Genomic DNA, 21,668 nt, shown 5'->3' with positions numbered 1-21,668 from the left:
CGGGGACTCATCCCCATGGCGTGGCCGCGGTGTCACAGCGATGTGTGGGGACACAACTGGGGGCCACGCTGCCCCGGCCACGCAGTGCCTGGCCCCACACCAGCTTCGGCGCAGCCCCCCCCGGCCCAGCACCTTTCACGTCCCCACAAACGAAGGCGCGGGTCGACGGAGGGGCTAATTGGATCGACAGAAGGGCTAATTGGATCGATGGAGGGGCTAATTGGATCGATGGAGGGGCTAATTGGATCACTGGGGGCTGCGGACACCCCCCTCGCAGTGCCCTGCCACGTGCCCCTGGGGAAACTGAGGCGGCGCGGCCGAATCCAGCACCGGCCCAGCGGGGGCTGAGCCCCCTCCCCGGCAGAGGAGCGCCCTGACGGGGGGCTCTGCCCCATGGTGGGGTTCGCCAGGGGACGCCTACCCCACGGTCCCACCGCTGCGGATGGGGACCAAACCCCACGCGACAGCGGCGATGTCACCGCATCGTCACTGATGTCCCCAAGCCGAGGCCGGGAGGGAGGACTGGGGTCCGGGAGGGAGGATCGGGGGCCGGGCGGCCCCCGGCCCCCCCCCGGCACGGAGCAGACCCTGCTGTCGGGCGGGGGGAGAAGGGGAGGCGAGGCTTTTCTGCACCATTTCCCCCGAGTGACAGCAAACAGCAATTTTCCAAAGGTCACAGGATGGCTCTGCCAGCGGGGGGAACCCCCCCCAGGCGCGGAGGTGGGGGGCCCGGTGCAGCCCCCCCCGCCAGGGCGAAGGGTGGCCGGGGGGGACGGGACAGGGGGTGCCCACTGTGTGCCCCCCATCCCTCCCACGGGCTGGGGCCGAAGGTGCGCGGCCGGAGCCCCAGCGGCCCCCGGGGGGGTCCCGGGAGGGCGAGGGGCCCCCGCGGCCCCCCCAGCCGGGGGTGTCGGACGGAAAGGCGCAGGGAAAGCAAACAGGGCCCTGCCGCTTCCCCGCGCTTTATGGCCCCCCAGTTCCGCCGGAGGCACATTAGGGGCCACGCATGGCCCCCCCCGGAGGAAGGCCCTTATCAGCCCCTGTTTGCTTTTCCACCGCCCGGCCGGGGGGGACACACGCGCCTGCCCGGCCCGGGGGGGGGACAACAGACGCCTGCCCAGCCGGGTGGCAGGACGGGGACGGCGAGGACACGGCCCACGGGGGACACACGGGGTCTGCCAGCCCCTCGCCACGTCCCACCGCGACGCCCGCCCCTGTGCCAAGAATTCCTCCCGCCATAAACCAGGCGCTGAGCCCTCAGCTTGCGACGGGGCGCAGGCAGTGCGCAGGCAGCGCGCAGGCAGCGCACGACACCGGGGACGGGCAGGAGCCGGCAGCAAACCCCAGCCCAGGATCCCGCTCTCCCCCCTGCCTCAGTTTCCCCACTGAAGGGAGGGGAACACCCAGTCCTGCGCACACCCCCCCGCACGCCGCCTCCCCCCGAAGCAGCTCCCCCTCCAAGCCCCCCAAAAGCGGCTTCCCCCTCCCCGCCCAAGCCCCCCAAAGCAGCAGGGCCTGACCCCGCTGGCACACAACAGCCGAGAGAGCCCGGGGACGAGGTAAAAGATTTCTCGTTTCATCAGTAAAAATACACGCGGGGGGGACGGACCTCGGCGGGGAGGGGGCCCGGCCACACAGTGGCCAGCACCCCACAGGTAGAAGCCCCCCCCCAGCTCCCCCACACACCCAGGGCAGCGACCGCCCCATCCTCCGGCAAAATTATCAAATATTTACAAATTAAAAAAAAAAAAAAAAAAAAAAGAATAAATAGCAGTGATTCTTTAAAAAAACTGCCCCCAGCCCCCACGCTGCCCGCCCCCCGCCGCCCAGTCCCGGCCAGCGGCCGCCCCGCTCAGCCGTCGGTGGCCAGGATGACGACGGCTCCGAAAATCCCAACGTTTTGCCCGATGAGTTTCATCTGATTCCAGAACTCGACCCGGCGCGAGTCGTGCCAGTAGCCGATGTTGCCGTCGATGAGGAGGATGGCGAGGGGCAGGAGCACGGCCAGCACCTGCGCCGCCGCCCGCACGTAGTAACCGGAGAGGAAGGCGAGGGCCAGGAGGCCGTAGAGGATGAAGAGGAGCTGGAGGGCGAGCTCCCCCCCCAGGAGGTGGTTCAGGTAAGCCAGGCGGTCCTCCTTGCTGTGCTGCAGGGAGTAGGCCTGGGGAGGGGGGACGCGGGGGGCTGGAGTGCAGTGACAACGGTGCCACGGGTGGCACTGGTAGCACTGGTGGCACCGGCAGCGCTCACCCAAAGCTGGAGGGAAACCCCCGGGGGATCCAGCCCCCCGCCTGTGGCAGGGCGGGGGGCGGGAGGTGGCAGTGTCCCCCCTCGCGGGATGGCGGACCCCCCCCGCCGGCGTCTCGCGCGCCCCCCGTACCTGGCAGATGAGGTAGATGCCGAGGAAGACCTGCCCCGTGGACTGCAGCGAGCGGCTGCGCGGCTTCTGCCGGTAGAGCTCGCCCGCGCCGCTGGCCAGGATGAGGAAGCCGCCGATGATGGCGATGGTCCGGGAGTACATCCGCACCTGCGCCGGGGCCACCGTCACCCCCCGGGCCCGCCGAGGCCGGGTTGGGGGGTCACGGGTGGGTGGGTGGGGGTCTCACCTTCAGCCAGTCGCCGTAGTGGACGTGGCCACCGACGTGGGCGGCGTAGGTGGCCACGGCGAGCTGCAGGGCGGCCCCCAGGGCGAACCAGCGGCGCTTCACCCCAAAGGACATGAAGCTGGCGCAGAGCACGGCCACCCCCATGTCCACGTACAGGTAGGGGACGGGGATGTCCGGCTTCCTGGGGGGCGCGGCAGCTCCAGCCCCTGGCCCCGCTCACCCCAGCCCCCCGCAGCCCCCCCGCTCACCCCCAGCCCCCCCGCTCACCCCCAGCCCCTCCCTCACCCCCTAACCCCCGCACAGCCCTCCCCTAGCAGAAGGGCTACAGCCCCTCCGTGCCCCCCCCATTGCCCCAGCCCCCCCCAAATGCCCCTCTGCCTCCCCCCAGCCCAGGCCCCCCAGCCCCACACCTGCCCCAGGAGCCCTCCAGCCACCCCACACTTGCCCCAACCCCCCCAGCCCCACACCTGCCCCAGGAGCCCCCTCAGTTGCCCCAGCCCCACGCTTACCCAGCTCCCTCGGCCCCACACTTCCCCCAGGACCCCCCCAGCCCCACACCTTCCCCCAGCCCCAGGCCCTTGCAGCCCCACACCACCCCCAGGTCCCCACCAGCCCCAGACCCCTCGGGCCTCCCCCAGCCCCACATTTACCCCAGGAGCCCCCAACCCGCCACACACTTAACCACCTCCCCCAAGCCCACATCTACCTCAGGTCCGCACAGCCCCACACCAGCCCCATGCCCCCCAGGAGCTCCCCAGGCCCCCCAGCCCCACACCTACCCCAGCCCCCCACCAGCCCCAGGCCCTCACAGGCCCCCACCAGCCCCAGGAGCCCCCCGGCCCCGCACCTACCCCAGGTCCTCACAGCCCCAGGCCCCCCAGGAGCCCCCCAGCCCCAGGCCCTCACAGCCCCAGGAGCCCCCCGGCCCCGCACCTACCGCAGCCCCACACCAGCCCCAGGCCCCCCAGGAGCCCCCCAGCCCCAGGCCCTCACAGGCCCCCACCAGCCCCAGGAGCCCCCCGGCCCCGCACCTACCCCAGGTCCTCACAGCCCCAGGCCCCCGGGCCCTCACCACCCCACACTTACCCCAGGAGCCCCCAGCCCCACACCTGCCCCAGGCCCCCGGGCCTCCCCCAGCCCCAGGCCCCGCGGGCCCCCCCCAGGCCTAGGCCCCACACCCGCCCCCGGGCCGCCCCCGGCCGCCCCGTCCCGCACCGCCGCCCGTCGGCGCGCTCGGCGCAGAGCAGCAGCCCGCTGAAGCAGTGCCAGAAGGGGAAGCGGGTCAGCAGGACGCCGCCGCCCGCCGTCAGCAGCCGCAGCGCCCGCCGCCGCCAGCCGCGGCCCGCCGCCATCGCCGCCAGGCCCGCCCCGCCGGAAGTCCCGCCCCCCGCACCGGAAGCCCCGCCCCACAAACCCCGCCCACCGCGGGAAAGCCCCGCCCCGCACTCACTGGTCCACCAATAAGGCCCCGCCCATCCACAGAAGCCCCGCCCCCTCCCGCAGGCCCCGCCCCCAGAGCGCCAGACACGGGTGATGGTTAAAAAAATTTCGGGTTTTATTGTTTTTGCTAAACAATACTAAAAAATTTTCCTTTTTTTTTTAATTTTTTTTTAAATTTTAAACTCTTCTAAAGGCAGGGCTTGAATTGTTTGATTTTGATCCATTTATTTTAAAAAACAAAACAAAAAAAGGGGGGGGGGGGAGGATCATGGCAAAAAAAAAAAGGAAATAAAAATTCAAAAAAAAAAAAAAAAGGAAAAAAGGGGCAAAAAAAGTTAAAAAAAAAAAAAAGGAAAATGGGGGAAAAACCCCACCCCAGGGCCCGGCCCGGTGCCGGGTGGGGGTGGCGGGGCGGGAGGGGGCGTGGGGGGGTTTTTTTGCCACGATCCTGATCGAGAGAACTGCTAGAAGCAGAAAATATTTAAAGAACATTTTAATATATATTCATATATATATTTAAAGATAAGAAAAATAAGACTAATTCAAGCCTTGCCCTGTGCAAACAAAATTAAAACGAGACCGCGCTGGTCACAAGGGTCCCGGTTCGGCCACCGCAGTCAGCTCGTTACTTTTATTTTTGGAGGGGTTGGTGGGGAGGGGGCCGGGCGGAGCGGGGGTGGCAGAGCCCCTTTAGAAAAGTAAAGGGGGGGTGGGGGGGCAGCAGGGGCCGGGGGAGGCAAAAAAAAAAAAAAAAAAAAAAAGGAAAAGGTCAAAAAATAAAACTAACAAAGTCTGACTGGCTGGTAGGAAAGAAAACATGGCGGACAAAAGAAAGTCTGTTAGTCAAGTAATGCATGAGCTTTTAAATTATTCTCTTTTCTCGTTCGTTTTAAAGTCTAAGGTTTGGAATCGGTTGAGCTCCCCATTAACGAGCTCGAAAAAGGAAATAAAAGGGGGACCCCCCCGCCGCCGCCCTCCCGCCTGCGGTGACTGGGTGGCGGGGCGGCGGGGCGGCCCCGGCGCGGGCGGTGGCCTCAGGACGAGAGGGAGGTCTCCTTCTGTGTCTGCTGTGCTTGTGACCGCTGCTGCATCACCTTCTGGCTTTCCACGTCTCGGAAGTGTTTCTCCACCTGCCAGCGGGGAGGGCGGGAGGGGCAGAAAGGGGGGGTTAGCGAGGGGGGGGGGCCCCGGGGCCGGCGGGGGGAGCCCCACGGCGGGCAGGGGATCTGCGGTGGGCAGGGGATCCGCAGTGGGCAGGGGATCTGCGGCGGGCAGCAGGGGAGCCCCACGGCGGGTGGGCAGGGGATCCCCACAGTGGGTGGGCAGGGGATCTGTGGCGGGCAGCAGGGGAGCCCCACAGCGGGCAGAGGATCCGCAGTGGGTGGGCAGGGGATCCCCACAGCAGGTGGGCAGGGGATCTGCGGCGGGCAGCAGGGGAGCCCCATGGCGGGCAGGCAGGGGATCTGCAGTGGGCAGGGGATCCACAGTGGGTGGGCAGGGGATCCCCACAGCGGGTGGGCAGGGGAGCCCACGGCGGGCAGGGGATCTGTGGCGGGCGGCAGGGGATCCCCACGGCGGGCAGGCAGGGGATCTGCAGTGTCAGGGGATCCACAGTGGGCGGGCAGAGGATCTGCAGTGGGCAGGGGATCCGTAGCGGGCAGGGGATCCGCAGCGGGTGGGCAGGGGATTCCCACAGTGGGTGGGCAGGGGATCCGCAGTGGGCAGGGGATCTGCAGTGGGTGGGCAGGGGATCCCCACAGCGGGTGGGCAGGGGATCTGCGGCGGGCAGCAGGGGAGCCCCACGGCGGGCAGGCAGGGGATCTGCAGCGGGCAGGGGATCCACAGTGGGTGGGCAGGGGATCCCCACAGCGGGTGGGCAGGGGATCTGCAGTGGGCGGGCAGGGGAGCCCCACGGCAGGCAGCAGGGGATCTGTGGCGGGCGGCAGGGGATCCCCACGGCGGGCAGGCAGGGGATCTGCAGTGTCAGGGGATCCACAGTGGGCGGGCAGAGGATCTGCAGTGGGCAGGGGATCCGTAGCGGGCAGGGGATCCGCAGCGGGTGGGCAGGGGATTCCCACAGTGGGTGGGCAGGGGATCCGCAGTGGGCAGGGGATCTGCAGTGGGTGGGCAGGGGATCCCCACAGCGGGTGGGCAGGGGATCTGCGGCGGGCAGCAGGGGAGCCCCACGGCGGGCAGGCAGGGGATCTGCAGCGGGCAGGGGATCCACAGTGGGTGGGCAGGGGATCCCCACAGCGGGTGGGCAGGGGATCTGCAGTGGGCGGGCAGGGGAGCCCCACGGCAGGCAGCAGGGGATCCCCACAGCGGGCAGGCAGGGGATCCCCACAGTGGGCAGGCAGGGGATCTGCAGTGGACAGGGGATTCACAGTGGGCGGGCAGAGGATCTGCAGTGGGCAGGGGATCTGCAGTGGGCAGGGGATCTGTAGCGGGCAGGGGATCTGTAGCGGGCGGGCAGGGGATCTGCAGCGGGCGGGCAGGGGAGCCCCACGGCGGGCAGGGGATCCGCAGTGGGCAGGGGATCTGCAGCGGGCAAGCAGGGGAGCCCCACAGCGGGCAGGGGATCCGCAGTGGGCAGGCAGGGGAGCCCCATGGCAGGCAGGCAGGGGATCTGCAATGGGCAGGGGATCCCCACGGCAGGCAGGGGATCCACAGTGGGCAGGGGATCTGCGGTGCGCACGCATGGGAGCCCCACGGTGGGCAGGGGATCTGCTGTGGGTGGGCAGGGGATCCCCACAGCAGGCAGGGGATCCGCGGTGGGCAGGAGATCTGCAGCAGGCAGGCAGGGGAGCCCCACAGCAGGCAGGCAGGGGATCTGCAGTGAGCAGGGGATCTGCGGCAGGCGGGCAGGCAGGGGATCCCCAGGGCGGGCAGGAGTTTCCCCCAGCAGGCAGAGGATCCCCCCCAAGGAGGCACCACGGGTGTCCCCGGGGATGTGACACCCTCCCGGCGTCCCCAGTGCCACCAGCCCCCCCCGCCCGTACTCACTATTTTGCGTACGTGACTCAGCGCGCTTCCCTCTTTGCCTTTACAGTTTTCCACTTGATAGGGAGGGGCGATAACGACTTCTTCCATCACAACTATGTTCTTCTCCTGCCATTTACAGTCTTTAATGCTGCAGGGAAGGGAAAAAGGATGAGCGAAGGCGGCTGCCCGCGTCCCCAGCCCCTCTGAAAGCCCCCGCCCGTCCCCAGCGCAGAGCCGCTGCCCACCTCAGACCCACGTCTCGCCCCGGAGGGGATGCGGGTGCAGAAGCCACCCGGTACCTCCTGGGTACCCAACCAAAGAGGGGTGCGAGCCTGCAGGGATGAGCTCGTGACCAGCATGTGCCAGGAAGGCGCAGGGAGCCATCAGCCACCCCCGAGGCCCGCGCGGCTCTGGCCGGCACATCCCAGGATGCACCGGCAGCGTTCCGTGGCGAGCCCAAGGGACCGGGCAACGCAAAACCCCCCCGGGGCTCCTTCTACCCAGCCACGCAGGGACACGAGCGACTCCCCACCAGCAGCGCTGGGGGCCGAGGCAGAGCGCAGGAGGCACCGGTGGCACCAACGTGGGGACTTACGTCTTGTGTATAGTCTGGAAGAGCTGCTGCCCCTCCAGAGAGACACCAGCACTAATTGCATACGCCTGGCTCATCTTCTCTTCCTTCTCCGTCCGCGCTTTGTTGGCAAGCTGGAGGGGAGACAAAGAGAGAGGGAGCTCGGCTGAGCGTCACCCGAGCGGCGATGGGAGCTCCAAGGGGACGCAGGTTCCGCCCCGCAGACACAGCTCTGCCGCTCGCCGTCCGGATCGCCAATTAAATCAGGGTACGACGAGCGCGCGGTTTCCACCCTCCCATCACACCCTTCTCCACGCATCCCGGAGCGCCGCACGGATTTCAGGCCACGGCTTAATTCCATTGAGTCCCTGGCGCCGCTGCCTGCATCCCCCCAGTATTTTGGGGATGTGGACACCGTCTTTTTGCATCCCCCGGTTCGGGCACGGGGAGGAAATCAGCTGCCAGGGGCCAGACGCACAAGCATCACCTTCCCCTCTGCCTTTTCCAAATTAATTACTGCATTTTAGGTCCAAACCACCTTCCGCTGCTTGGTGTTTACTCAGGGGATGCAGATGGGAAAGACGAGCCCAGAATAACCACTACGTTAGGGCTGGTGGGGTGTAAATGCCTCCGTACAGACCACACAGGTGTACGAGCAACTTTATCCCGGAGCGGTTATTCTGTTCCAAAAAAAAGAAAGCGATTGGTTATTTGGGAGTCAGCTCACAACGTCCGTGTGTGGGGAAGTGCAATTACCCCAGCGGGGTCCCGGAATAGAGAAGGGAAACCCCGACCCCGGCATCCCCCACGTTAAATCCCACGGCCGCGGGAGGAGAAGGAGCTGCAGCTGCCTGGAGGCAGGAGACGGGCAGGCGGCGCTGGACCAGCCGCCTTTCCCCGGCTGGAGCTGCCGCAGTGGAAGAGCCACATTAGCATTGCCGCCCACGCCGGCCCTCCTCTTCCTCCTCCTCCCCGGAATGGCCTCACGCCTGCAAGCACTCCCCAAGCCAGACCGGCTTTCTCCGCGCTGCGTGGGGACGGCTTCGCCCTTTCTAAAGCCCTCTTTGGGGAGGAAAAGCCCGAGCTCCCACTGAGCACGGGGAACACTCACTTTTTGTAGCAAATAACGTTAATAAGGGACAGGTTTCCCCCTCCGTCTCCCGAAACAGCAGCCACCGGGCAGACGCAGCCCGTTGCATCTGCGCTCTGCGCCCAGGTGAGCGGGGCTCGCTGCAGCAGCCTTCGGTTGCTCACCGTGTGCTCCTCAGCCTCTCGGTGAGCGAGGGAAGCCTTAACCGGGGGGGGAGAAGTAGGGATCTTTCCTCATCCCTGGCACAAGCTGGCTCTGAAGCTACCTTCCCCACTTCACGTAGGAATTGCTCTCTCCAAGACCACCAGTCCGGCTTCCAAACTGGTTTTTAAGACCGGGCGCAACGTTCCCCAGTAACTTTCCTGCATCCAAGTCACGCACACGACCGCTAGCCTTCTCCGGGGCCGCACCGACACGTCGCCCGAGCAGGGCGGCTTCCCGAAGCCGGCAGACCTGGTTCCCAACCGGCTCCATCGCCTGCCCCAAAGCTCTGGGGACAGCCCTGCGAGGAGGTGGGTGACAACGGGCCACCGCGAGGAGCCAGGAAAGTCTGGAGAGGTGCGGATGAAGAGCAGCATCCCAACGTTACTTCATCGGGCGCTCCTAGATCCCAGGATTAACAGCGCCCAGCAAAGCCCAACCTCATCCTCCTGCTTCTAGCTGGAGAACATCAGCCCTCACCTGGAGCCGATTCACCTGCAACGTTGGTCAGTTTATTCATCGAGTGAATCCAGGGTCCCTTCGCTCTGGTCTTTCCCTGCAATAGGATGCGCTCTCCCTATTCATCACCGCTATCCCCAGACAAGAAACAAATTGGACACACTGAGCCTCCAACTTCCAGCCTCCCCGATCCAAGCATTCAAAACAGCGTCCTTGTTCCCAGCGCAGCCCCCCCGCCGCACGGCTTCACGCCCCCCTCCAGCGAGGACCCGAAGGCGACGGGGCTATTGAAGACTCGTATACGCACCTCGTGCGATGGCGGCATGAATGAATGAGTCACTTCCCTATTCACGTCCGTATGAATGATGGAAAACGCGGCGCGCAGCAAGAAGAGGGCCGCCGAGCGCCGTGCCGCGGCCCCCCGCCGCCGGGATGGCCCCCGTCCCGCTCGGGTGCCGGCAGCCCAGTGAGAATAGCCAAGCACGGCGCGCCCCAGGCGGCAAGTCAAGGGGATCCCTCCAAAACCAGGCAGCTGACCTCTCCCCAGCACGGCGACGGATGGCTCTGCCACGCAGCCGAGCGCCGTGCCGAGGTCCCCCGGTGGGTGCCAGCCCCACGGGGCAGGCTGGTGTCCCCAGAGGTACCAGCACGGGCCCCAGCCTCTGCAGTGACACCTCCCCTGCGCGCCCATTGCCGGCAGCAGGAAGCCTCGAGCTCAGCCCTATCTGGACTGAACCACTGGAGCCCTCCGTCGCACCGGCGTTATCTCCTCGCCGGCGCCTCGCCAGCTCCTCCGGCCGCCCCACAGCTGCCGGAGCCGAGCCACACATCTCCCCCCTTCCCGTGCCATGGTTCAAAAGCATTCCCCCCCCCAAATTTTCACCCTGCATCCCTCCTGAAGCCTCCCCCAGGGGAGTCTGCGGTGCCGTCAGGACATCTCTCCCACAGCAGCCTCACGACAGCTACCTGCAGCCAACAACCCGCTCTCCTCCTGCCTGCACCTTCCACCGCGGCCAGCCTGCACCCCTGCCCCCTTCCAACAGGGGCTCGGACCCCCACCGGCCTGGGCCCCCCATGGCCGGATCCTGCTGCCTTCCAAGCCCAGCAAGTCTTCTGGTCCCAACATTTTCTCTCCACTGAGGACCAGGCAGGGCTGAGCATCTCCTGGGGGCTCTGCCTGCTCTCCGGGGCCCTCCAGAGCAGCAAGGGCTTGCCCCGGAGCACCACAAGCATTCCCGTGTGCCAACAGCTCCTTCTCCCAGTACGCCCAGTATCAGCTCGTCTATATTCCAGTCCTGCAGCACCATCAGACCGCAGCTTGCCTGTGCATTCATGGGAGAGGAGACGTGGGTCAGAGCAACATGGAAAAACCCTCCTGTCACTGGAGACGGGGACACAGACACGCCAGCGGTTGCACACCGACTTCCATCCACCGAAGATACGACTCGATTCATTTTTTTCCCCCCCTGCACCAAAATGCACAGCAATGATTTTGACGCTGGCAAGGCTGAAGCGAGTATTTGAAGTCACGTGGGGTGTTTTCCCCTCAGCAGGCCCGTCCACCTCCCGGCTGCGCTCCCAGCGATGTCACTCGATGCAATTACAACAAACAGTCGCATCTTTACGGCAGTTGTGTCATTCGAGACCTCTGCCAACGTGCTAATCCACCGAGAAGGAACCCCTGGGGGCTACGGACGCCCAGCCGGTGCCACCCACGCGACACCGACCTGCAGGCAGAGCCTGCCGGAGCCTGCCTGCCGGGAGAGGAGGTTTCCCCGTGGGACGAGGTGACAACTGAAAAGCCCCACAGCAAGAGCCCACACCCGGCTTCCCTGGAGCCTGTCTGTCTCCAGCCACCTCACACCAGCATCGAGGGCTTGGGTTCACCTTCCCTTTTTTTTTTTTTTTTTTTTGACACCATCACTGGGAATCAGAAGCGATCCCCTTCCAGAAGGACGTAGGAAAAGCAGTTCCTCAAAATTCAACTAACTGCACGCGTGCTTCGCTGCTCCTGTTCGCTCCCCCGTCCTTCGGCTTCACCCCAAATTGTTCTCTTTCTGAAAAGGACCAACATCCGCGTGGAGAGGGGGCTGCAGGCAGAGAGGGCACCCACCGAAGCCCAAACCTCGTCTAGCATCATCCACGGGAGCACAAAAAGCGCTCTAATGCGTTCTTAACCCAGGATCTTGGAAGAGAGAGCACCCAGGAGGAGCACCCGGCACAGGCTCGGGTAAGCAGAGTACCAGCTTCAGCCACGTCCATCTTCTCCGGAAGGTTTTGATTTGAGCATCCACGTCACTTGCTGTCAGGGGAAGAACCTGTTGCACGTTTATGAAAGGCTCCATCCTCCCTTCTCTCCGGCCAGTGAAGCACCACGTCCCTCTACCAAAGGCGCTGGGGCTGCTGCGGAGCCGGAGGCTTGAGACCACTGGACTTTTCCCGAGTGACAAGGTGCTTTGCAGCCTCAACGTTACTAAAAACACTCCAGGGGTCCTGATGCTGAAATTCTCAGTCAGTGTTTCAGGCAGCAACTTGCAGCTGCTTGCCAGCACAGAAATCCACGTTTCCTCCTGCCGCAGGAGGTCGGCACGCAGCGGAGCAGCCTCCAAAGAGGGCACAGGGCTCAGCGCAGGGCAGAGCCGTTCACCGAGCTCCCAGTACGCACCTTCAGCGCTTTAACAGGACGCAGCGTCAGCCGGGCAATTAAATCTACATGGCAGGACCACGCTGGAAACTCCAGCCAACGCTGGAGCAAATACAGTGTAAATACAGACCAAAGGGTGCGCAGGCGCTTGGGGGAGCCAAGCGCAGCAACAGGATCAGCTCCCCAGCCGAGCACAGCGCCCAGCCCCTCGTTCAGGCTCACGGGGACTGCCTCTGGGATGAAACGAAGCTGGGAGTTCCCTCTCCCTCGCCCAGGACCTCAGCTTCCACGCCGAGCGATCCCAAAGCAGCTGGCTGCAGCCTCGCTACAGAAACCCCAGCAGCAGGTCACGGAGACTCAACACACCCAAAATATCATCACCTAAACCCTTCACAGAGCCACGGTGTCGTGACTGAAGCGAGTGATTTAAAGTTTAAAAGCTACCTCGTCCCCGACAGGGACTTCTCCAGGTGAATCCCTCCCTCCCAGGAGCCTCGGAGCCCAGGAGGGCAGGTTCTTACCTTGCTAACATTGAGTGAAGCTAAAGGAGGAGGCGTTTCCGTGCGGTCATTAATTATTTCCACTTCTGAAACATACTGTAAGTTTACAAGCAGGATATCTGCGTGATTAGGCTTTCCACTGGAAGAGGGGCATTCTGGAGGGGAAAAAACATTAAGGAAAACAAATCCAGACGGAGACATTTACAGGCCTGATGCACAGAGCTGTCCAGGAGCAAACCAGAACATTTGGTTTTCAGCAAGTTCCTCCACCACTCCATCCCCACTCAGCCAAGCACGGGGTCATCCGTGAGACCCCACCAATATCAACCATCTCGGACCTATTTGATGCTGATTCAGTTTTCCTGACTATAGCATGAATTTTCCAGCCAATAACCACTGTTCCCACAACACACGCAGCCTGGGATGCTGTGTGGTCTCCTTCGAAAAAGCAATTTAGCCCCGACTAGCCGGGGAGGTGCGGAGGTGCTGCTGCCAGGGCCCCAACTGCGGTGCCGCCCGCTTCCCTGCTCGCCTCAAGCACCAGCTGGTCTGCACGGGGAAGTGACCCAGAACAACCACCACGCCTCAAATTTGCACTTTTTATACCATAACTATTTCCTCTTGCAGGCAGCAGCTAAGCCGGAGCCTCGCCGGGAGCAGTCCCTAGCGCAGATGGAAGAGGAGCTACTCAGCGGCTCCCCGGGAAAGGCCTCCTCGCCCTCGCACACCTCCCGGGCGGCACCTCGAATGCAGCGAGGTTTGTTGTGGTCGGTATCGCAGCACGACTGGAAAGTGGAAATGAGACAACAGTGCACCACCCCCAGAAAAAAAAAACCCTTCCAGAGCTGACATTAACTCCTGCGCAATCTGTTCCCCAGGAGGCTGCGTCGTTAGCCCTCCGCTCCCTCAGCTGCTGGAAGGAGCGGGGAGCAGGGCATGGAGAGCCTCTTCCACACCGATGCCATCTCCTCCTCGGAAGAGATGCTGGCGGAGGTCACTTTTCCTCTCCTCCAGTCCCCCCTGAGCCCGGCTGTGCAGGTGAAGCCCTCCCTAGCAAACGCCTTCCAATAACGGGGAGGAAACGAGGGATGCCCAAGGAACGCCGGTCTCTTCCTTCGGGGGGATGAGATGGAGCATCCCAGCTTTGGGAAGAAGAGCCAGGCTGAGGGCAAAGCCAGAAGAGGAGCTCTCAGCCCTCTCCAGAGCAGCTCAGCCGCTCAACACACTAAGCCAACCTGTTGGACATCGTTTAAGACTTTCCTGCAGCCTCTGCTCGGGCCTGGGGAGCTTCCCCCACCCGAACCGCACCAGCACAAACAGGAGCTGAGCCCGGGACAGGTCCCCAGTCCCCCTCCAGAACCACATCACGCCCAGGCACCCAGCAGGGCTTTTCCTGTCACATTTCTCGCAGATCCAGCCTCCAGACACAAACCCCTCTCGCAGCTCCTCCATCGCTCGCTCATTCCCTCCAGAACCCACCCCTGGGGCCTCGAGCACTCTTCCAGCCCCCTTCCAACGCCAGTCCCTGGGCTGAGCATCCACCTCCCTGAACTCTCTGCGGTCCCTTTGCTACTCTCTAACAGCCCTTTGCTTCCACCTTCCTTGCAGGTTAAAAAGAAAAGCACATCTTTTTTTTTCCACATGCATATATATTTAGATTTTAACCCCCCAAGCACTGCCTGCCTCCCTCTCCTCCACACGAGGCCCAGGGCAGCCCCAGACCCCCTGTCCCCCTCACTCCCCCAGCTGCAGGGCACTTCTGGCACCAGCCCTCTGCATCCCCAGCCCTACTCTCACAGGGGTCCCCAAATCTCTCCTAAACCCCGCAGGCCCCCCTACCCTCAGGGGACCTTGCTTTGCCTCTGTGATCTCCCCTTAAATCCCCACAGGTCCATTGAGAGCTCCCACCCCCACAGGGTTCTCCTGACCCCCATTACACTGATACCTCCTATGGGATCCCATCCTCCCAGGCTTCCCCCATCCCCCCTAAGCCCCACCGTGCCTCCAAAGCCTCCCTCTGCACCCCCAAAGAGGCACCCATGCCCCCCCCAGGGCTCCTCCTGCCCTGAAGATCTCCCCCCCAAGAGTGTTCCCCCCCCCCCAGGACTCCCCCATCCTCCCTGGACCCTGCAGGGTGCCCCTGCCCCTCCCCAGACCTCGCCATGCCTTCAAGGCCTCCCCTAAAAACCCCACAGCCCTGCGGGAGATCCCCATCCCCAGGCCTCTGTGGAGCCACTCACCCCCCCAACCCCCTACAGGACTCCCCCCACAACCCTCCTATATGGCACCCACCCCCAGTAATCCCACTGGGGGGCTCCCCAGTAACCCCACTATGGGGCTCCTCACTCCTCCCAAAACCTTCCTATAGGGCACCCCACTCCCCCCCAAACCTCACTATAGGGCACCCCACTCCCCCCCATTAACCCCACTACAAGGCTTCCCCCCCCAATAACACACTAATGGGCTTCTCACTACCCCCAAAACCTCCCTATAAGGTGCCCCACTCCTACCCAACAGCCCCACTGTAGGGCTTGCCATTCCCCCTCAATAACCCCACTATAGGGCCCCCCTTCCCCCCAGTGACCCCGCTATAGGCCCCCCACACTCCCATTAACCCCACTACAGGGCTCCTCACTCCCCCCAAAAACCTCCCTATAGGGCTCCCCACTCCCCTCCCAACAACCCCACTGAAGGACTCCTCGCTCCCCCAAAACCCACCCTGCAGGGTGCCCCGCTCCCCCCAAAACCTCTCCGTAGGACTCCCCACTCCCCACAAACAACCCCACCACAGGGCTCCCCACACTCCCATTAACCCCAATACAGGGCTCCCCACTCCCCCCTAATAACCCCACTATAGGGCCCCCCCATCCCCATTAACCTCACTACAGGGCTCCCCCCCCCAACCCTCCTATAGGGCCCCCCACTCCCCTCCCAATAATCCCACTATAGGGCCTGCACACCCCCATTAACCCCAATACAGGGCTCCCCACTCCCTCCCAATAACCCTACTATAGGGCCCCCACACCCCCATTAACCCCAATACAGGGCTCCCCACTCCCCCCCCCCCAGACCTCCCTACGGGGCGCCCCACTCTCCCCATTAACCCCACCACAGGACTCCTCCTCCCCCCCCGAACCTCCCCATCAGCCCCCCCGCATCCCCCCATTAACCCCGCTCCAGGGCTCCCCCCAAACCTCCCCATCGGGCTCCCCCCAACCACCTCCCCACGGGGCTCCCCCCCAGAGCCCCCCACCCTCCTCCACGTCCCCCCACCCCCCCCAGGCCCCTCCTTGCCCTCCCCCTCCCCACAAGCTCCCCTCAGAGACACCCCCACCCCCCCCCCCCCACCGCTCCCCGGCGGGCGGGCGGGCGGGCGGCGGAGGCCCAAGCGGGCCGTGCCCGGGCCGCAGCGGCCCCCCGCTGCCGCATTGCCGAAGGGATACTGAGCGCCAACATCTTGCTGGGGTAATCGAAGGCGACGACCTCGCCCTGCAGGCGCTGCTCCTGGCAGGTGCGGCAGGACACCTGGCTGCCCACGCTGAAGCACTCGCCCGGCGCCGCCATTTTCTCTCTCAGCCCCGCAGAGCGGCCGCCGCGGCTCGGCCTCGGCCAGGCGCGGCGGGGGCGGGGCCGCCGGCGCGACGTCACCGCGCGCGACGAGGAGGCGGGGTGACCTTGGCCGCGCCGGGTCTCTCAGCTCCGCCCCCCCCGAGGATTGGCCCTCCCGCCGACCCGTAGCCGGCCGGCGCCGCGGGGGCTGCTGGGGAATGTAGGCGGAAGAGGCCGGTGAGAGGCGGGGAGGGGGCGGACGCGGCTGGAGGAGGCGGGGGGGGGGGCTCGGTGATAGACACCCGCCTCGGGCCCACCCCGGCCCTGCTGTGGCTGGGGGAGGCGCCTCGGGTACCCCCGGCAGGGCCAGGCCGCCCCAGCGGCCCCGGGTGGATGCAGGGAGGCTCCAGGCCTGGCCTAGGGAGGCTCCAGACCTGGCCTAGGGAGGCCCCGGGCCTGGGCCAGGGAGACCCTAGGGAGGCTCTAGGCCTGGGGGACCCCAGGGAGACCCCGGACCTGCTCCAGGGAGACCCCAGGGAGGCTCCGGGCTTGGGCCAGGGAGACCCTAGGCCTGGCCTAGGGAAGCCCCGGGCCTGGGCCAGGGAGACCCCGGACCTGCTCCAGGGAGACCCCAGGGAAGCCCCGGGCCTGCTCTGGGGAGACCCCAGGGAGGCTCCAGGCCTGGGCCAGGGAGACCCCAGGGAAGCCCCGGCCCTGCTCTGGGGAGACCCCAGGCCTGGCCTAGGGAAGCAGCCCTGGGCCTCTTCCAGGGAGACCCCAGGGAAGCCCCAGGCCTGCGCCAGGCCCACTCTGTGCCAGCCCCAGGGAAGCCAGGGCTCTTCAGGGCAGCCTGGCTGCTCTGCTAAACCCCACATTGCGGCCCCTGGGATGTGCCCGTGCTGGGTCAGCCCAGAGCGCCCGTCGGTCGGGGCCGTGCCGGGTGCTGGCCCTCAGCAGACAGCCCCACGCACGTGCCGATGCTGCCCGGCACCACCATCCCCACCGCGGCTATCTGCAGCGCCGGGAGCTGCCAAGCTGCAGGCGGGAGGCAAAGGTTTAGAGTCCTTCGCGGGCAAACTTCAGGTGGTGAACGGCTCCCTGAAGCCATGCCAGCGCTGGCATCGTGCGCCGAGGCGTCCCTCAGGGTCACCCCGGGCGCAGGAGCGAGCCCCAGCGTGACACCCGCCCCGGGGAGCCACCTCCCGCCCCTTTCCCAAGGTCTCTGCCTGTCAAGTGGACTCTGCCAAGGCCTGAGCTCTAACGCTCCCTCTCTCCCTCCAGCCCGGCGCGATGGATGCCCTGCACATCGCCGGGATCCGCTTCGCAGAGGCGCTGCAGTCCGGGTCGCCCTGGCTGGAGAAGTTCTGGATCTCAGTGACCTCGCTGGCCGATCCCAAATCTGTCTTCACCGTCTGTTTCCCTCTCGCCTATTTTCTCGACCGCAAGGTGGGGGTGTCGGTGCTGTGGATCGGCCTGGTGTCAGAGTGGCTCAACGTCGTCCTCAAATGGTGAGGGGAGAGCCTGGAGTCACAGGGTCCCTGTCACACCCGGTGGCACCCCGAGGGCTGAGCGGTGGCACGTTCACGATAGCAGAAACACAACCGCGGGCTCCGCTCGGCAGGCAAAGACAAGTGCTGCTCCTTGCCTGCGCCACGCTGAAAGCGTGCAGAGTTTCTGCAGGTCACCCGAGCCGCGGTAACGCATCTGCCAGGCATTCACAGCAGAAAAATGCCCGGGAGCCGTAAGAACTGGCAGGGATCCTGCCCTCCCGCTGCCGGCTTCAGCCCTCGGATCCCCAGGGATGGGCAGGGAAGGCGTTGGGCTGCGTTTGGCCGTTCACTGCTCTGTGGTTTCTCTCCCCACCAGGTTCTTGTTCGGGGAGCGCCCGTTCTGGTGGGTCCATGAGTCGGGGCTGGCCAGTAGGGAGCTGGTCACGCTGCGCCAGTTCCCTGTCTCCTGCGAAACGGGACCGGGTGAGTAACGGGTGAAAGCTTTTCCTTGCATCTCCGGCAGACCCTGGGATCTGTAGGGAAGGGCTGCAGGAGCCGGGAGGCTCTGTCCGGGTGGGAATGCTGCGGCTGGAGGGTGCCGCTGGGCTGGCAGGACGCGCCGAGCGGGAAAGCCGTTCATCAGCCAGCGCCTCACAGCAGAGCAAAGGAGCGAGCGGCAGGGAGCGGGCCGGGCGCCATGGCTGCTGGCACGGCGCGCGCGGCACAGGCGGCTCCGGGGCCAGGAAACCTACGGGAGAGTCTGCTGGCGGCAGGGGCCAGGGCGCCTTGCTCGCCCTTTCCGCCTGGCTTCCCCTGCCCGCAGAGCCCGCGTCCCTGCCTGGTTTTTTGGGCAGGTGACCATCATCCGCGGGCACCGGCTTGCTCCATCCTCATCCTTGAGCCGAGCCCTCTGTGCCGGCCGTGGCTGTCAGCCAGGAGGGAACCCAGGGCGCAGGCAGGGCTGCCCAGCCGCGAGGGCTGGGCTCAGCAGACGCGTCCCCAGCTCTGCCGGGTGACCTCGGGCGCTTGCCCCGCTGGGACGCGCTCCCCCCCGACCCACCGTGTCGAGCGTCCCGTGCTTCGCCTTCGCAGGGAGCCCCTCCGGCCACTGCATGATCACGGGGGCAGCCCTCTGGCCGCTCGTCACCGCTCTGACGACGCTGGCGTCCAGGCGTTCCGGGAGGTGAGTCCTGCGCCGGGGAAGCTGGTGCTCGGGAATCTCCAGAGCACCTTTTGGAAGAGGGAGGTGTGATGCGGGACCCTTCCCCAGCGGGCAGCAGCCACGGCGGGGTGGGAAGGATGCCTTCCTCTCCCCCAGCTCCTGGGGAACAGAGTTCTACCTTGGCAGCTCTGGCTGCTGCAGGAAGAGGCTGCGAAGCCCTGGAGGCCGCCGCAAAGCCTCCCCTGCCCCACCGAGCTGCTTTTTTGCCTGCGCTTTGCTCCTTCCTCCTGCCGAGCGGGGCTAAACCCGCTCTGCTTGGCAGAATACGCTCGGGAGCCCCGAGCCGAACCCACTGGCTGCCTCCCCGCCGCTGACCCTCCTTGCCTTCCAGCCTGGCGGTGAAGCTGAGCCCCTTCAGCGCCTACGCCCTGCTCCTGCTGGCCGTGGGGTTCTCGCGGGTCTTCGTCCTGGCCCACTTCCCCCATCAGGTGGTCGGCGGCATCCTGGCAGGTGAGTGGGGCTTGCGGGGGGACATTGGGTCCCTCCAGCTGGAGTCCAACACCCACCCTGGGCCAGGGCGTTTTGGGCACCCTCCCCTTCCCTCCAGCCCCCCCAATCCATCGGGGTACCCCAACCTGCCTGGCCTCGCCGTCCAGGGGCAGCCCTGGGCTGGGGGCTGCAGGCTCACACCCTGGCCGCCTGCACTTCGGGCTTCTTCGTCGCTGTCGCGCTGGCCCTGCTGCTCAGCTCCCTCGCCCTGCACAGCCTCCTGATCGCCGCCGGCATCGACATCGACTGGTGAGTGCCGGGGGGGCGGCTGGCCCCCAGGATCTGCCCCCCAGGCTGGCGGGGGGCTAGCCCTGAGCTTCCCCCCCTCCGCCGCAGGTCCATCCACCTGGCCACCAAATGGTGCTCCAACCCCGCCTGGCTCCGCCTCGACACCCGGCCCTTCGCCTCCGTCTGCCGCGACGCCGGCAGCGCCCTGGGACTGGGGCTGGCCGCCGCCTTCCCCCTGCACCGGGGCGAGCGGCTGGACCCCCGGCAGCGCCTGGCCGGCGCCGTGCTGGCCTTGGGGGCCGTGCAGGGCCTGCACCGGCTGCCGCAGCCGGCGGACTTGACCCTGTGGTACGGCACCAGCTTCCTCAAGTACGCTGCCGGGCCCTGGCTGGTGGCATCGCTCCTGCCCTGGCTCGTCCTCTCCCTCGCCCGCCCGCGGGTCTCCCCCCACGCCGAGTAGGGGTCCCCACCATGCCCCGGTGGGTCCTGCACCCCCCTCCTGGCTTCGCCCTCAGCTGCGCCCATCGTCCGTGGCTGCTGGCCTGAGCGCAGCCACCGTCCCCACGCCAGGAGGGCACCCACCGTCCCCCTTGGGACCACAGGCCAGTAGTTTAACCCTGACTGTGCTAACAGTGCTGCTCCCCCCAGGCCGGCGGGACCCCCCCTGGCAGGGGGCAGGCGGGGGGCGGAGCGGGGGGTGCCCCCGTGCCCAGCAGCTCTGGGGACAGAGCGCAGGGACAAACGGCACCACCTTCCGCTCCCCCGCCCACCCTCGACCTCCTTCCAGCTGCCCCAGTTCTCCCGGTTCAATTTCCCCCTCTGGGGCAGGGAGGGGAAGGGGCTGGGACGCCCCACGCCGCGATCCCCCCCCGTACCGCGGTGGTCGGAGGGGCCACCCCCTTTCTAACCAAATAAAGGCACCGTTACCAACCTGCCGGCCCCGAGTCCTTTGACGAGGGGGGGCACGGGCAGCGCTGGGGACCCCCGGGGCAGGGCAGAGCCCGGGCTGGGGGTAACGGGGGGGACGGAGCCCCCGCAGCCGGGCTGGTCCAGCTCCGCACCCCGTTATCGCACCGGATGGAGGGGAAAGGGGCAGCCCTGTTGCTGTAGGTGGGGAAACTGAGGCACACAGGGCAAGAGTGAAGCCCTGGGGACATCCGTCCTGCTCCGACAGGGACAGGAACAGGGACACAAAGGCACTGGCACTCCTGGCACCCCCCCGGTACCCCCAAACGCAGCGGGGCGCCGCTGGGTATTGCCAGAAACGAGTTTTATTTATACAAGGACGAACATCGGTAACATCTTACAAAATACTCAACTGAAAACCATATCGAGAGCGCGCGAGCGGGCATCGGACGGACAGAAAAGAAACCGAGGCAGGGCTGGGGGGGGGACACGGCAGGGGACACGGGGGGGGGCACCAGCCCAAAGCACGCCGGCCTCGCTGCCGGGGGCCCCTCGCCCCCCCCGGAGGCGGGTGGTCTCCTGGGCTGGGGGGGCTGGGGGCTGTGACCCCCTCCCAAAAAGGGGAGAAATGGGCGGGGGGGTCCCACCACCACCCAAGAGCCCCCACCCAGCGTTGGGGACAGCCAGACCGACGTCCCCGCAGGACTCGGCGACACCCCCCTTCCTCCTCCCCACCGTCGCGACAGGGGACACCCCCTCAGCCCCACCCGGATTTGGGGACCCCCCCCCAGCGCCACCCCAAATCCCCCCAGAATAACTTAAAACACGAAGCGCCATCCCCGTCCTCCCCCTCCGCCCCGGGACCGCGGCCGGTGCCACCCATTAAAAAAATACTATTAAATAATACATCTGTAATAAAATTATATACCTTTGCTTTGTGGGGGGTTGGTTTTTCTCTCTTTTAAAGCTAAAATCGCTCCGAGTCCCCTCCGGCTGGTGAAGTAACAGGAAAAGTGAAGTGGTTTTTTCCTCTTTTTTTTTTTTTTTTTTGGTCTTTTTCTTTTTTTTTTCTCCTTTTTTTCTCCTCTCTTTTAGGAACCGGACAAAGTTTTATCCCAATGAAGGCGCCAGGATCCGTCACCCATCGACCCAGGGTGACAAAGGGACGGGGCTCGTCCCCTGCGTCTCGTGTCCCCCTCCGAAACGGGGAGGCCAAGGGGGGAGGAAGGGGGGGGGGGAGAAGAAAACCCAAAAAATCACAGGGAAATTAAGGCATTAAAAAAAAATAAAG

At 65.5% G+C, this 21,668-nt stretch overlaps 3 protein-coding genes across 5 annotated transcripts; 1 reads left to right on the top strand and 2 right to left on the bottom strand.

Annotated features, from left to right (window-relative positions):
* Positions 1-1,807: 1,807 nt before the first annotated feature.
* On the bottom strand, positions 1,808-3,958 carry TMEM101 (transmembrane protein 101; the record flags this gene model as incomplete). The annotated part of the gene is made up of 4 exons (XM_082332231.1): positions 1,808-2,161; positions 2,381-2,527; positions 2,607-2,787; positions 3,822-3,958. 4 exons carry the CDS (start codon positions 3,956-3,958, stop codon positions 1,853-1,855), a joined length of 774 nt encoding a protein of 257 aa, XP_082188357.1. The 3' UTR covers positions 1,808-1,852.
* An 844-nt stretch (positions 3,959-4,802) lies between these two features.
* Positions 4,803-16,108, bottom strand: LSM12 (LSM12 homolog). Its single transcript, XM_082331919.1, has 5 exons — positions 15,937-16,108; positions 12,515-12,648; positions 7,624-7,733; positions 7,050-7,176; positions 4,803-5,176 (listed from the first exon to the last, which is right to left on the bottom strand). Exons 1-5 carry the CDS (start codon positions 16,055-16,057, stop codon positions 5,081-5,083), a joined length of 588 nt encoding a protein of 195 aa, XP_082188045.1. The 5' UTR covers positions 16,058-16,108; the 3' UTR covers positions 4,803-5,080.
* Positions 16,109-16,197: 89 nt separating this feature from the next.
* On the top strand, positions 16,198-20,560 carry G6PC3 (glucose-6-phosphatase catalytic subunit 3). 3 transcript variants are annotated; one of them, XM_082332022.1, is made up of 7 exons: positions 16,198-16,279; positions 17,324-17,550; positions 17,909-18,015; positions 18,625-18,715; positions 19,086-19,204; positions 19,302-19,492; positions 19,580-20,560. In XM_082332022.1, the coding sequence occupies exons 2-7, from the start codon at positions 17,333-17,335 to the stop codon at positions 20,015-20,017; spliced, it is 1,164 nt and encodes a 387-aa protein (XP_082188148.1). In that variant the 5' UTR covers positions 16,198-16,279; positions 17,324-17,332; the 3' UTR covers positions 20,018-20,560. The 3 variants fall into 3 exon arrangements, with proteins under 3 accessions (XP_082188148.1, XP_082188150.1, XP_082188149.1); XM_082332024.1 differs by having other exon boundaries at positions 19,351-19,492; positions 19,580-20,029; XM_082332023.1 differs by lacking the exon at positions 16,198-16,279 and having other exon boundaries at positions 16,377-17,550.
* Positions 20,561-21,668: the final 1,108 nt, after the last annotated feature.

The sequence above is a fragment of the Platalea leucorodia genome (assembly GCF_965183815.1).
Source record: "Platalea leucorodia genome assembly, chromosome: 22".
Classification (NCBI taxonomy): Eukaryota; Metazoa; Chordata; class Aves; order Pelecaniformes; family Threskiornithidae; genus Platalea; species Platalea leucorodia.
The sequence above is the reverse complement of the archived record's forward strand: the minus strand, read 5'-3'. Positions and strand labels throughout refer to the sequence as shown.